At 44.3% G+C, this 16,266-nt stretch overlaps 1 protein-coding gene across 1 annotated transcript in view; it reads left to right on the plus strand.

Moving 5' to 3' along the window:
- The window catches only part of SPECC1L (sperm antigen with calponin homology and coiled-coil domains 1 like), a 2,326,126-nt gene that overhangs the window by 1,807,053 nt on the left and 502,807 nt on the right, over nt 1-16,266 (plus strand). The window contains exon 11 of the mRNA XM_044068824.1: nt 5,552-5,702. Coding sequence (XP_043924759.1) covers nt 5,552-5,702 — 151 coding nt within the window. The remainder of the gene's footprint in view (nt 1-5,551; nt 5,703-16,266) is intronic.

The following is a 16,266-nucleotide window of genomic DNA, read 5'->3' on the forward strand; positions in this document are numbered from 1 at the left end:
CTGCCTCCCCACCAGAAGACTTTTCCTTAAGGGGAAACCCTTCACACCCTCAGGGAACATTTCCACTGGGAATCTCAGGACTTCCCTCAGTCTAAGAAAAGACTAAGAGTTTCTAGACCTGCCCCAGCACAGACCCCTGGCCATCCCCCCTATCTTAGAAGTGGTGGATGATGTTTTCCATGAATCCAACTTAGCCCCTGACGCCCTCCCACCTGCTCCCAGTAAACCTGACCGGTATTACAGAGTACCAGATTCTCAAAAATACCTGTACAGAAATCCTGCGGAGGTCATTACACAGGGACCTGAAGGCTAGTTCTGCAAAAAATCCTATTCCTTCTGTCAAGGATTCCAGAGCTGTGGACAGATGGGGTAAAAAAGTATACACCTCTGCTACCTTAGCTGTCAGAGCACTCAGCTGCCAGTTCCATATGTTAAAATATCAACAACATACTTTGGAACTATTAAAGCAAAAGATTTTTATCTTTCCTGACTGTGCCAATTCGAAAGAGTTAGCAGATTTACTGCACTCTACTTGTCAAGTGGCCAAACTCTCATTGCACTGTGGATATGACACCCCAGAATCCTCAAGCAAGGCAGCAGTGTCAGGATCTGTCATTAGGAGACATGCATGGTTGAAGGAACAACCTCTCCCTGATCATGCCAAGTCTAAATTAATTGATGCACCCTTGGATAAGGACTGCTTGTTTGGAGTAAAAGCAGAAGAGGTGCTTAAAAAGATAGTAGACAAAGCAAAATCTATGCAAACAGTAAAAGATTTCTTTCAGGTTCAACCTCCTAGGTTCAGCAGGAATTTTCCTTCTAAGCACTGGTCCTTTCCTGCACCTAGCAGGCAGGGGCAAGGTAAGCCCCACAGAGACAGACCACCCAGGCCCCTACCCCAGGGACAGCAGAGAATCAAACAGTGGACCACTTCTGCCTCAAAAAGCAGGGAGTTTTAAGTCATCCTTCTATGTCAAAAGCTCTCAATGATTCCCTCTTCCCCTCTGCCCTCCTTTCACACACCTGAAGCTAGGAGGAAGGCTCTCCCTCTGCAAAGAAAATTGGCTCTCTGTAACAAAGGACCAATGGGTCTTAAAGATCATTTTTCAGGGATACAAATTCTCTTTCAACGAACTCCCAATTTCAAGAGGGTACCCAGACTTACCTCCAAATCAGTGGGCAGAGGCATTGAAACAAGTCCAAACTCTCATATCCCAGGGGGCAGTAGATCAAACAGGCAGAGGATTTTATTCCAGAGTATTCCTTGTTCCCAGAAAAGAGGGCACTTGGCACCCCGTCCTGGATCTATCCATTCTGAACACCTCCCTGGTGGTCACCAAATTCAAAATGCTAACTTTGCAGCAGCTGCTGCCTATGCTGACAAAAAATGATTGGTTAGTGACCCTAGACCTAAAAGATGCCTACCTCTACATCCCCATAAGGGAATCCTGCAGGAAATTCCTGAGCTTCAGAAAAGGTTCACAACACTTTCAGTTCTCTGCGCTACCCTTTGGCTTATCAATTACGCCCAGGTATTCACCAAATGCTTAGCCCCCTCCGTAGCATTTTGCAGACAGATATATACAGATTTACCCTTATCTGGATGACTGCCTCATTCAGGCAGAGTACAAAGAAAAGCTGCTCCACAACATCATCTTTATCAAACTCCTCCTAACTTCCTTAGGGTTCACCATCAACGAGAAGAAATCAAAGCAAACCGCCCCCAGGAGGATCATTTTCTTGGGAGCACTGCTGGACACAGCATCCCAAATGGCCTTCCTATCCCCAGAAAAGCAGAGCTTCCTGCCTCTCTGCTTTACCCAGCTGGCTTCCAGAAGTCACCTCATGGCGAGGAAGTTCCTGCAAGCCTTGAGGTACATGGCATCTTGCATCCATCTAATTCCTCTGGCCAGGCTTCACATAAGAAAACTTCAGTGGTATCTAAAGAACCTTTGGTGTCAGCACTCTCAGCCTCTAGAGACCTCTCTCCCTCTGATCCCCTGTATAAGGGCCGAGTTTCTCTGGTGGGCAGGGGCCTGTGCCAAGAACAAGGGTAGTCCCTTCATCCTCTGCCCTACCGGGCAGACCATCACCACCCCAGCCTCAGACATTGATTGGGGTGCTCACCTAGTAGGCAGGTGCACCCAAGGTCTTTGGGATGCCCAGCACCTTCCCTTACACATCACCCAGAAGGAAATGATGGCAGTACGGAAGGCTCTGACATCCTTCAAACCACATCTCAGGCCAGGGGTTCTCCTTATCAAAACAAAGAACACCACAGTAATGTGGTACATCAACAAACAGGGAGGGGCCTAATCTTACCCTGTGTGCAGGCTAGCCATGCACCTCTGGCTGACAGCCTCCTCCATGGGATTACACCTAATAGCCCAATACCTACCAGTGATCAACAACACCCTGGCAGACCACTTAAGTAGAAACTTACTGGACCCTCACTAATGGCAGCTCCCCAGAAAAATCTTTTTGCAAGTCACTCAGGGGTGGGGAACTCCAGAGGTGGATCTGTTTACTCTGTACCTCAACCACCAGCTAAAAAAAAATTCTGTACCAGGGAGTATCACCACCTAGTGTGGAAGGTGGATGCCTTGACCTTCCCCTGGAATCCCTTCTTTGTGTATGCATTCCCTCCTGTACATCTTATTCCCAAGGTACTGATCAAAATAAGGGAGGAGAGACCAAAGGCCATCCTCATTGCTCCAGATTGGCCCAGACAGCATTGGTACCCCTTACTGCGCAGCCTGACATCACAGCCTCCCGGGCAGCTTCCCCTCATCTCAGACCTCTTGACTCAGGTATGGGGGAAGAATGCTGCACCCAGACTTGCAGACTCTCAAACTGTCATCATGGCTAATACTCTAAAAGCAAACAAGGGGCCCCTGTTAAGCAAACAGGTCCTAGACATTATCATAGAGGCCAGAAGGCCCAGCACCAGAAAATCTTATCCAGAGAAATGGAAAAGATTCTGCTCCTGGAGCCAGTCCAGAGGGGGCAGTTCCTCTCAACCTTCCATCCCTCTTATCCTGGACTATCTAGCAGAGTTACTCAATAGTGGCCTCTCCTTCTGTTCTATTAAAATCCATACCTCAGCCATTTCAGCTCATTTTGATACAGACCAGCCCCTGTTTCTCACATCCTTTGATTAAACAATTCCTCAGATGGGCTTCTAATATCAGACCTCTGAGAAAGGCCACCCACGCCAGCTTGGGACCTGAATTATGTTTTGGAAAAACTGACCTTACCACCCTTCGAACCTGCTGCTTCAGCAGAACTTAAATACCTCTCCTGGAAGACTGCTTTCCTACTAGCTATCACCTCAGCCAGAAGGGTTTCAGAACTTCAGGCACTGAGTGCCATTGAGCCCTTCATCATTTTCCATGCAGACAGGGTCTCCCTGAGGACTAACCCCTCCTTTATGCCCAAGGTGGTATCTAATATGACTCTCAACCAGGCCATGCATCTACCCACCTTCTTCCCTAACCCTCAAAACAAGGGGGAAATAATTCTGCACTCACTGTTTGTGCACAGACAGCTCAGATACTACATGGACCGTACTAAAAACCAAACCATCTTCTTGTCAGCTGTGCCCCAGGTGCAGAGAGGAAGCCCATTTCCAAGCAAACCATTTCCAAATGGATATCACACTGTATCCATTTCTGCTACAGATTACATGGGAAACTACCCGCTAAGTCTTTTTGTACCCATTCCACTAGGGCAGCCTCCGGTTCCACAGCATTCCTCAGAGGAATTCCCACTGGGGATATCTTGGAATCTGCCACCTGGACCTCTGTCCATACCTTTACAAAGTATTACCACCTATGTCTTTTCTCTAAGGCTAGGGCAGGGTTTGCCTCTGCAGTTCTGCAGGGCATGCTTACCCATGTCTAGATATCTAACTAATCCTTCCACCCCTCTCTTCAGCTTTGGGAATCCTCCCACAGGTGATTACTTCAACAGTGAAACACGAAGAACATAGTACAGTTGTGTACACTTACCATAAATGTAGATGTTCGAGTGTATTCACTGTTGCAGTCCTGGTTTCCCCTCCCTCCTTCCTCCTTATATCCTCTCTCCTTAGAGAGACATAAGCTTCTTATGGTGGTTTTTAGTCACCAGGACCACTTTACCATATTTTCTTGGGCTTCTGACTGGTTAGGGCAAGAAAAACTGATGTAATTGTGTCTGCTGCCTTGCTTTATAGCACTGATGGCCTGACGTCAGTCAACAAGTGACAGCAGCCAATGCAGAAAAACATTTACTGTAGTATTCGGGCCAGCCCAGGGCTACCACAGCAGAGATAACCCACAGGTGATGACTGCAACAGTGAATGCACTCGAACAACTACATTTATGGTAAGTGTACACAACTGATACTTTTCTTATACCAAAACTGCCCCCACCATGATCTTCACTAAATTCTTTACCTTAATTGAGTATTAGTAGTTTGTTTCCTTATTTAATGTTGTTTGGCACTTTCCTCGTGTGTCACCTTTGCCATTCTTCCAGCCCTTCACCATGTCTGCTGCTTTCATACTTGTTAATATACACACTATTGCTTGTATTCCAGTTGCTGCATGCACCTCTTATCTGCTTGCTTTAAGGTCCACTGTGTGGCGTCCATCTTCATTGGAGGCATGTAGGAGTAACGTTCCAGTACAAACTGCAAACCAAGAAGTGTGCTAAGAAAGCAGTCCAGTAAACATATCCAAAATGCAACAAGTGTTCAAGGCTCTGTTGTGTCTTCAGTTGTGCTATATTGTTAGTTTACCATCTTTTGTGCTAATAAATGTAAGCTAATTTTGTACAGTTTGTTCCCCTTTGCTTGAGAGTCAACTAGAGAACTTGTAGTTTTGGACACATTTCTTCTTGGAACTATTTCATGTAATAAATTTCTCTTTTCTGTTATTCTAAGTACACAAGTGGATTTACTGAAACTAGCAGTGTTGCATGCTGAAGACATGTACATATTGCTGATGGGCTGACTCGAGTTGCAGGAGGTTAAGTAATTCATTTTTTAGATTCCCGTAGTGTTCCTGTACATTCTGGTGGGATTTGACTAGTTCTGAGGTTCCATTTGTAACCCGATGTACAGTACACTTTAGATGTTGTTCTCGGTCTTCAATAAGGAAACAGAAGATGGACCAGTTGTGCATCCCCTTAACTGAACATGCATAACCCACTCTACTTTGGATGTTGCTGCTGCTGTTCGCTTTTGATGTAGAAATATAGATTTCTCATCAAAACTAAATAAAAACATGTAGTCTGGCTATATCAAAGTGATTCCAAGTTACATTGGATTGATGATGCCTCTACACAATGAGTCCGCTTTCTGACCAGCATTGTCATGCTATATAACTTTGGGCTGTCTCTACTGTAATACCATCTGTAGTAGCTTTGCAGTTAAATGAAGATGATTTAATTAGTATTGCTAAATGCCCTGTTTTCAGGAATCTCAATGCATTCTCTCAGTATGATGTACACTGTTATGCTCATCACCCATCTTTGTCTTATTCTTTTTCTTTTTCTCAATTTTCTAGTGTCTCGTAGAAGCAGTGAAGAAATGAAACGAGACATATCTGTTCCAGATGGTACTTCCTCAGCATCCTTATTGGCAATGGGGGCAACATCACCTCTGACATCTTCCTCTCCAACAGCTTCTGTCACACCAACCACTCGCAGTCGGTTAAGGTAAGTCAGTAGTTTGCACACAATTGCTATAATTTTCTAATATCCTACAGGTAAGTGTGTGATTGTCTAATGTTTTGACTTGCCTTCATGTAGTTGACTGAAAAACGCAATGAATTCAACATGTCATACCTCCCAGTCGTCCCAAATTACTTGTTTTTTTACAGAGTTTTGGGGTCCAAATAATGGGGTGGCACCCCTTAATTTCCCAGCAGTTTATTTTTAATTTTTTTTGTCCTGCTTTTGGAGCTGACATCATCACATGCACGATGACGTCAGCTCCATGAAACGGTCTGCCAGCATGTCGAAATTGAGCTAGCTGCCTAACTCATGCGTACAAGACACAACAAGGAAATGATGGTCCGGGTGGGAACAGAACATTATACTGCTGTGCCCTGTACGTTATGCTGCTGCTGGGCTGCCTGAGAGAGAAACAAATGTTATGCTGCTGCCTGCAAAAGAGATGAGAGAGAGGAGGTATTTGCTGCCTGCCGTACGAGAGAGCTGAGAGGAGGTATTTGCTGCCCGCTGTACATTATGCTGCCTACGAGGGTGGGTAAAAAATTAATTTATGTGACTCAGACAGCTATAATTTCTTTCCTAGTTTAAATTTACAACTGAAAGTACATTTCTTTTAGGGTGATAGGTTAATACTGAAATCAAAGATTGTTTCTTTTTCCATGTGTAACCATTAATATATTATACATAATACTAAGGATACAGTGCACCACTACATTAAGCTGCATACTGATTTAATTTACTACATTGTCACCTGTAATTGTAGATTAAGCTAATCTGATGTTTAGGCAGTCTGAAAAAGTGTTTTACCCTCCAGCATTTTTGGTTAGTTTTGCAAAACTAACATCCACAAAAGAAGTGGTGTAGACCAGGAGTGTCCGTCCATGAACAATTTTTTTTCTTGGCCTCCCATAATTGGCCTTAATGGGCTTTCATACCTAAACAGCTACAAAATAAGTGACAATAATGGGAAAAAAAATCAAATGATCTTTAAGTTTAATAAAAATGCTTAATTATACAGTGTGATGCTTTTCAAATTCTAAAGCAGCGTCATTGCATTTGCTTAAATGTCTTTGTGTATGAGAAAGACACACACATAAAGCACCCGTTACATTCAGTTACACGAGACACACACAGCACCCGTTACATTCAATTACACATTAAAAATTATATTACAGTAGTTGTCTATTTCTTGTTCATTGTTGTGATAATTAATAACTATCGTAATGGACTGTTTGCTCACTCAGGGTTTGAATAACTCACTGTACACAAACGACCCATGTATTCACTGCTTTTCAGACCTATTATGCACATATTGTGGAAAAACACGTCACTGCGCAAGTGCACGAACAGGCAAGATGGCTGCGCGCAGGTGTTAGAAATAAGTGTTATGAATAAAATTTAGTATTAACATTTTTTAAACACAGCTGATAACATTAGGTAAACAGGAGGCTTAGTGGTTGCTGTTTCTGTTACTCTGCTTTTGCAATGGATAAGACAACTGCCCATAACGCTGGCCAAGTCAGCACAGACAGAAGTAGTTTGGTGAATGAGAGTCAGAGAAACACGAAGATGGTCCTTTGCCAGTGATATGGTTCCAAAGTGCTGTTACCTGGCATAGGTGTTTTCACTCAGGAGGTAGTAAAGATAATAAATTCATACATACAATTCAGACATATTTTTGCTTTATTTGCTGTATGGCTGAGGTAAATTTCTGATCTGCTTTTCATCAAAATTCGCGATTCTATACAAAACCTTTCAACGTCTGTCAGAAAAAAAATCCTCACATAGGTGGTAGAACGTGTTTGCAATTTATAAGCTAAAGTATTAATCATTTGCATAACTTGCTTAGAGATAGGATTGGCAGTATATGAAAGTAATATATTTAATTGTATCAGGTGTATTTTTAAAACGTAAAGTGGGGACAATGCAGGTAAGTACAGCATGGAAACATCTTCACCCCTGCAGACTGTACAGTAAGACTTTACTTCATAGTTTTAAAATACTGTGTGCTTTACACCTAATCATGGGCTAGACAGTAAGCCCTACATGCTAAAGATGGTGGTACTGTCTGATCAAATAGTACATGACCTGGACCATTTGGTTATTTAACTCTGTTACCACTGCTACTTCCACCCTTCATATTCAAAAGACATTAGCCAACAAATAGTGTGCAGTTTTCTAAAGTGTCATGGTCGTGTTAGACTATTCACTCCCCTTTGTTTGCTCGGACTAAATCACACCTTAAGCAAGATTCAGATGAGAGATACCATGCCAACATTATAAGTACTAATCATTCTGGTATGGTTTGTACTTTTCATGGCATTAAAAGTTTACTTCAAGTTCAGAATGAAGTAGTATCTAGATTCCACAACAGCTTCTTCCCTCATGCTATCATACTGCTGAACAGTCGACCAACATAATGCTAAGGATACAGTGCGCATCCCAACTCTCAGAACAGTTCCTTCAGAAGCAACATAAATGTAAGTGCCAGATGTCAGGCCATGTTACATAACAAGTTCTGATTAGCTACACCAGCTGTATGCAATACCTCTGATGTGGTGATGTCCTATCTCGCCTTCATTCTGTACTGGTTGGGTTCAGAACCGATCCTCTCTTTCGACTCGACCGTTTACAAAAGCTTGAGGTCTTCAACCAGCTTGTAGCTTACACCCTATCCCATGATGCCTAGGGAATTCCTCATATCTCATTTGCCGCTAAACAAAATCTGGTGCTTCAGACTGGCTCTGGCTAAGTGATTTCTTTCATTTGTGTTTTTTCCTGAAAAACTTATTAGTATTCTCTTGTAATTACTTTGTAGTAGTTTTAGATTAGTTATTATGGTTAACCTTGGTTAACAGCTCGACTGTATTTGTTTTTGCTTGCTGATTGAGTGTTGGCTGTCGTCACTCTCTAGGCCTATATATCTTCCCTATCCCGGCTTTCTTAAGTCTGCATTCAAAGAACTTTTCTTAGGCTCATTGTTTTGAGCTTTTTAATTTAGAGTGTTTTATTATTAGATATCTTAGATATTTGCTGAGAGGGATGTTATATCCCGGTTTAGTTTAGAGTGCCTTTTCCTGTGTGTGTGCATTTTTGATAATTCCCTTAACTCTTCCCTTTTTGTGAAGAGCCTTTTATGTAGCTAGCTAGTTTAAGATAGAGGGCTGCTTGGCCCATTTAAATTAGAGTTTTTTCCCTTCGGTGTGCATTAGTCCAGTTGTTGGCCCATTTAAGTTAGAGGGTCCTTTTCCATCCCATGTGCATTAGTCTTAAGTACGTTGGTTGACTGTTTTATTGGTGGATTGTTCTGTCACCTAAGATGGCTCATTTAAGTTAGAGAGCTGATCAGTCCATTTTTTTGAGTTAGAGGGTTCTTTCTTTAGTGTGTGCCTTACATGTTTTAAAAAAATATTTTTGCTGTTTCTCCCATCCAGTAAGTTAGCTCGTTTTACTTAGAGGGCTGCTTAGTCTGTCTCAGCTAGAGGACTTTCCTTAGTGTGTTGTTATATATGGGTCTATATTATGTTGTCAAAAGCTGTTTACAGCGAATATGACAACATCGACCCTAAAACAGCAAAAACCCACTAACGTGAATGGCTAGGTCACTGATTGGCTGGTCTGCCATTTTTTTTCCCCCCCTGGGAAACCAAACACAACACACCACCTAAATCACTACAAAGTGTGTGTGTGGGGGGGGGGGCTGTGCCCCCCACACCCCATAACCAAATATACTAACTCCGAGATCACACTACAGGGGGTTCATAGGTTCATAGGTAAGTACTAGGCTATCTGCCCGAGGGCATTTATAAGCCTTGCCCAGAGTGTATCGGCTTTCGCTGCCCCATTGATTAATTAACTGATCCTCTGTCAAGCAGAGCCAATGAAGTGATCCCAGGGGTGTATTGTAAAGGGCAATTTCACAACAATGGCCAAGAGATTTTTTTTCCCTGGGAAAAAAATCACTGACCTGGCCTTTCGCGTTAGTGGGTTTTCACTGTTTAAGGGTCGATGTTGCCGTATTCACTGTAAACAGCTTTCGGCAACATAATATAGACCCATTACATATATAGTGTTTTTGTTTGTTAGCTATTAAAATTTCAAAACAAACCAAAGATGCCACATCCTCTGGGTTCAAAAAGTGCTCTAAGTGTAGTCAGAAAATGTCAATGACTGATGGTCATACTCTGTCTGCGTACTGCCTTGGAGCAGTACACCTACAAGAATCTTGTGCGATTTGCCATTCTTTCAGCCACAGGGTTCTCCTTGAAGGGAAGAATAAGTTGATTCTTAGGGAGTTATTGAAGACGTCCTTCTCCGAAGCCATAGGAGAAGGTCAGAGCCCTACAAAACAGACCTCTTCCTCTTCTTCAAAATCAGGAAAAACATCTTCATCTTCAGAACCTCAATCAGAGCCAACAAAAAAGTTACCAAAAATTTCCTCATCGAACCTGAAACCTGTCGGGCTCAAGAAACCATTCACTTCGGCTCAATTAGTGTCAGAACCGTTGGTGTTTCAACCTTAGAGCCGGTCCCCAGTGCTGGAACTGGTTTCTCCGACATTGAGGTCCCCCATCTTCTTGCAAGTTTCAAAATCTCCTGCTGCCTCCTTTCCATCCTCCAGGAGCCTTTCAGATGATGTGGATCGCGTGGTGCGGAGACTTTTGAGGACAATGGTGCTTGCCAAACTTTTGTCAGAGTCAACCCAGAGGGTTTTGGAACAGACTAAGCCTACCCTGTGAACATCGATTCCTCCTCCAACCTGATTCGGGACTTTGGAGATGGAATGCATGGAGCTGATTGTAGTGGAACCTTCGGAGCCGAGACCTGATCCGACTTCCTCAGTGCTGTCTGAGCTTGAAGAGTCTAGGAGCAGACATTCTCCGGTCAGGTCTGGGGAAGACAGTTGGAGCGGACACTTGTCTGATCCGAACCTGCTTCTCGGGGATTCGGCACGGGTGAGCTCAGCTCCTACATCGGCCTTGGTGCCAGGGATGCCGTCTAGTTCTGAGCCAGGGGCTTCTTCGGATCATGGGTGGGGGGCACTCGAGGTGATAGTGCTGTCCCCATGGGCAGTTCCACTCAGATCCAGTCATTCCTTCCCCAAAGGCAAGGGTGTCTATCTCGGTACAACAACATCCATACAGAATTGAAGACCCAAGGCCTCAAGACGTCCCATTGGGTGAACCCCTCTCTTCCGAAACCACTCCAGAATACCCTTCTGAAGAGGTCCCTCGCAAGAGATTATGCAAGAGGAAGCATCTGGACTCCCCAGAGGAGTCCGTCACATCTGGTACAGACCTCGATGAGTCAGAAGGGTCCCCAAGGTCACCCTCTGAGGATGTAGTCTTTGCAGACATCCTAGAAATTCTTAAGCAAAGAAGTGGCTGGAAGCCCATCAACCCTTATGAGGAGGAGTCTGTCTACTTGAAGGCCTTTGGGTCTCGCCCTTCCGCTACTTGAGTGTCTCCACCTTTCGATGAACTCCTAGATCTAGTTTGTCAAAAGATGTGGGAGACTCCAGACTCAGTGGAGCCTGTCCCTTGGAATAAAATATAAATAAATTCTTTACATCCCCCACTGATAAATTTTTTCTTATGAAGTGTGTCCCGGTAGATGCTATGGTGGTGGTGGCGGCCGCCACCAAAAAGGAACTGTCTGAGATGTCCTCTTCTGTCCATCCTCCGAACAGAGAGTCTCATGTGATGGACAGATATGGAAAGTGCACCCTTTTCTTCAGCGACCTTTACACTCAGGTCTCTGAATTATCTTGCACATTTTACCAGGTTACAGAGAGATCTCCTGAAGGAGCTAGGAGATACTCTCCAGGGTTCAGTAGCTGCGGGGGTATCAGGTAAAGTTTTCTTCCAGCTCTCCACCTTGAATTCAGTGGTAAACTCCTCTATGAGACTCATTTCCTCTGCAGCTGATGGAGCGAGTAGGGCAGCGGGCTCATGAATTTCCCTAAGGAGGCATTCCTGGATGTGCTTGTGTAACTTTGCGGAGCCTTTTAAGTTTTCCTTTAACGCCCCTTTCTGTGGCTCATCCTTGTTCGGGCCTAAAGTCAAAGACGCACTAACCAGGTGTGGACAGGAAGGAAAAACTCTCTCTGCCATAGGAGTTCGATTTTGTCTACCTTCTAGACTTATCCAAAAGGTCAAAAGGGAGGAAATATGTGGTTTAAAAAATCCCAGAGTTTTTTTCAAGACACACATGGTGATCATTTCCCCAGGGGGTGATGGGGAAGCAATAATGGAAGACGCCGGCCACACGTCAGAGGGGGTCCACAAAACCAGTGCGACAGAAAATCCTTCCTTGGCAAGCCCTTTCAGCGCTCCTGAAAGGAGGCCCGCCTGTCTGTCTTTGGAGGCAGTCTGGGATTGCTTAACTTTGTGCACAGAATCCTGGCTAAAAATCACAAAAGACAAATGGGTACAAAGCATTGTATCCAGAGGTTACTCCATATCCTTTCCTGCTCCACAAGTCAGAAACATTCTGGACGTTCCATCCAGTCACAGGAAACAGCACAAGAAACAGAGGTTGCTAAAAAAAGAGTCATCCAAATAGTCCCCGCAGACCAAATAGAATCTGGAATGTACTCAAGGTTCTTTTTAGTTCCAAAGAAAACGGGACTGGAAACCCACCTTGGATCTCAACAGGCTAAACAAAGCAGTAAAAAAGTCCAAGTTACGGATGGTAACACTGCAGTCATTTCTCCCTTTTCTGGGAAAAGACGATTGGATGTGCTCTATAGACCTCCAGGATGCGTACTACCTCATAAAAATGGACAGGCAATCCAGGAGTCATTTGTGCTTTTGGCTAGGAGCCAGCCACTACCAGTTTCAAGCTCTGCCCTTTGGTCTCACTACAGTCTCCAGAGTATTCACCAAATGTATGGCAGTAGTTACGGCTCACCTGCAATGTCTAGGATTCCGAGTGTTTCTGTATCTAGACATCTGGGTCTTCACCACCACCACCGAGCATCTACTAATAAAAGCAAGAGACCACATTAAAACTCTGCTCCCATTTAGGGATCACAATAAACTATGAAAAATCTGCCTCATTGCCATCTCAGTGTATTATTTTAATAGGCGCAGATCTAGACACTACAAAAACGATGGTAAGGCTTCCCGTTCACATCCTTCAACGTTGCGTCTTAAGCAAGAACAGTTCTAAAAGTGCTAGGCACCATGACAGCAGCAGTAAATGTAATCCCATTAGTGCGGCTACATATGAGAATTCTTCAGTGGCTGCTTGTTCACTCAGTGGTCCATGCAGGAACTACCCATGCCCCACCAAATTGTAATAGAATCTTGCAGGAAAGACCTTTGTTGGTGGCTTCATTCCACTCGTGACTTTAGGTCGACCCTTTGTTCTTCCACAGCCTACAACCACAATGATAACGGATGCTTCTCAGAAAGGGTGAGGGGGAAGGACGGTCCAAGGCACTTGGCAGGATCATGAGGCCCACTTGCATATCTATGTCCTAGAGATGAGAGCAGTGCTTTTAGCGTTGCAGGCATTCCAAGATTCTCTTCTGCTAGAAACAATTGCAATACAAAAGGACAATATGTCGGTCGTGTGGTATATAAACAAACAAGAAGGAACCAGCTCTTTACCCCGTTTGCTGGGAGGCCCTGAAAGTATAACAGTGGGCGACCTCCTCCCAACGCTTTCTCTTAGCAACGCACATCCCAGCGAAATCCAACATGATAGCAGACAAACTCAGCAGGGCAATTCTGGTGCCTCATGAGTGGTTCATAAAGCAAGACATAGCAGAAATGATTTTCCGAAAATGGGACCAGCCTTGCTGCGACATTTTTGCCATATCCATGAACGCCAAATGCAGCAGTAACCTTGCCCTAATCAACCCTCCAGGGGAGTCTCTAAGGGATGCACTTGTACATGATTGGCCCTCGGGTCTCCGATACGCCTTCCCATTGATACCCAAAGTTCTTCAGAAATCCAGCGTATTGGGAAGGACCGTAATACTTGTCGCCCATTACTGGCCTAGTCAAATCTGGTTTCCCTTCCTGTGGCCTCATTTTCAGGAGGAGGCTTGGCGTCTGGACCCAATTCCGGATTTTCTGACTCATCTGCCGGGAATGCTCCCTCCATCTCTTCAAACCCTCAAGTTGACAGCCTGGCTGCCCAGATTCCAAACATAGCCAGGCTACCTGACCTTTCACTTTCAGTTCAGCATAGCCTGATTTCTTCTCATAAAGCTTCTACAAGAAAATTATATGTCAGCAAATGGAGAAGATTTTCCTCCTGGGCCTTGGAAAATCATATTGACCCTTTCTCAGCATCTCTATCTTCCATACTGAAGTTCTTAGCAAAGCTGTTTTATGACTGGGCAGCTGCAGCTACAATTTGAGTTCAATTAGTGATCTCTTAATTTCTATTTAGGAGAAGCGGGGCCGAGCGTTCTGTCCCACAGACTTTGCAAAGCCTTCTTGAGGGGTACCATTCTGTTAAGACTGCCCATTAAACCACATCTTCCCCCATGGAACCTGAATTTTGTGTTATCCCGTATGATTCCTCCCACCTGGATGACGATTTTCTTAATAGCTATCACTTCAGCTAGGAGAGTTTCAGAGTTACAAGCATTGTCTATCAAACACCTATATATGCTGTTCCACAAGGACAGAGTGTCACTTCATACAAGTCCGTCCTTTCTACCAGAAGTATGTTCAGAATCAAACTTAAATCAATCCATAGACTTAACAGTTTTTTCCCCAAGTGTGGCAGTAAGGCAAAATATATGTTACACTAACTAGATGTACACAGGCAATTGTTTCTACTTGCATAGAACGAAGGACTTTAGAAAGACTGACCAATTATTTGTTGCCTCCTCAGAATGCTAAAAAGGTGCTTCAGTTAATAAGACAACTCTCTCCAGATGGCTGTCAGATTGCATTGCATTCATCTACAAATCCCAAAACAAACAACTTCCTGACAAAGTAAGAGGTCATTTTACCAGAGCTATTTCTACCTCTTCTGCCTTTTGGGCAAAACTGCCATTTGATACCATTTGTGCTGCAGCAATGTGGGCAAAACCTCGTACCTGGCCTCCAGGGGCAGGGCCTCTTTTGGGTCCACTGTTCGAATGTTATCCCTTGAGGCACCCGAGAAAGATGGTGCTAGGGACGCTGTCCCAACCAGTACAGAATGAAGGCAAGATAGGGCAACATCACATAAAGTTGTACTCACCATAGCATTCCATGTGTGTTGTCAATCTCACCTTCACTCTTACATTCCACCCTCCTTCCCCCAGCCTTTAACTCCTGGAGGACCGAGAGGACTTATTTGGCGACTAATATTCTCTGACCCTCTTCTTGGCTTTTAAAGTAGTAAAATTTTTTATATGTATATATTAGTATACCAGCAAATAAGATTTGGGGAATTCCCTAGGGCATCATAGGATAAGGTGTAAGCCACAAGCTAGTTGAAGACCTCGAGCATTTGTAAATGGCCTAGTCGGAACTGAGGATCGGTTCTGAACCCAACCAGTACAGAATGAAGTTGAGATGGGAACTGCATGTGAAATGTTATGGTTAGTACATAACTTTTTTTTGTCAGCATCAGTGCTAACTCTATTCCTTATTGTTGTCTGGGACCAAATCTTGTGTATACATACCTAGTATTAATAGTTTTTTTTCTTGTGTTTTAGTAATCCTTAAACAACAAATGAGCTATTAGTTATGGGGCAATACCTGCACTCTTGCAGGTTTGAGCAATGTAGCAAGCCAGGCTGCTTCTGACAATCCCAGAATGAGTGGGCATGCAGCAAGCCATGCTGCCTCTGGCAGTCCCAGAATAATTGAGTTGGCATGCAGCCCTCTGACAATCCCAGAATAATTGAATGGGCATGCAGCCGTCTGACAATCCCAGAATAATTGAGTGGGCATGCAGCCCTCTGACAAACCCAGAATGAGTGAGTGGGCATGCAGCAAGCCAAGCTGCCACTGACAATCCCAGAATGAGTGAGTGGGCACGCAGCCATCTGCCAATCCCAGAATGAGTTAGTGGGCATAAAGCAAGCCAAGCTGCCTCCAGCAATTCCAGAATGAATGAGTGGGCTGCAGTAAGCCAGGCTGCCTCCAACAGTCTCACAATGAGTGAGTGAGTGAAGGGGTACTGAGGGGTGGAGTGCATTCCGATGATGGTGTGTACTGTGTCCTGGACATTTGAGCCTCTTCCAATACTTTGCCAGAAGTTCTGACTGAGGAAGTCCCTCAAAAGAGGATGTGAAAGAGGAGGTACTTGGATTCCCCTAGGAATCTCTCACAGAAGACACTGACTTTGATTAGGGGGGAGTGATCCCCCAGATCGCCACCTGATGACATCCTGGAGATATTGAAACAAAAAGGTGTTTGGTCTTCCGATAACCCCCTATCAGGAGGAATCTGTGTTCCTGGAGGGTTTCAGGTCTGGCCCATCTACTTCTTGGGTGACCCCCTCCAGCTGATGAGCTCATTGACTTAGTCTCTCAGTGGGCATGGAAGGAGCCAATACCAAAAAGACTGGATAAAATTATTCCCCCCCA

The sequence above is a fragment of the Protopterus annectens genome, chromosome 4.part0 (genome assembly GCF_019279795.1).
Source record: "Protopterus annectens isolate FY-2018-M chromosome 4.part0, PAN1.0, whole genome shotgun sequence".
Taxonomy (NCBI): domain Eukaryota; kingdom Metazoa; phylum Chordata; order Ceratodontiformes; family Protopteridae; genus Protopterus; species Protopterus annectens.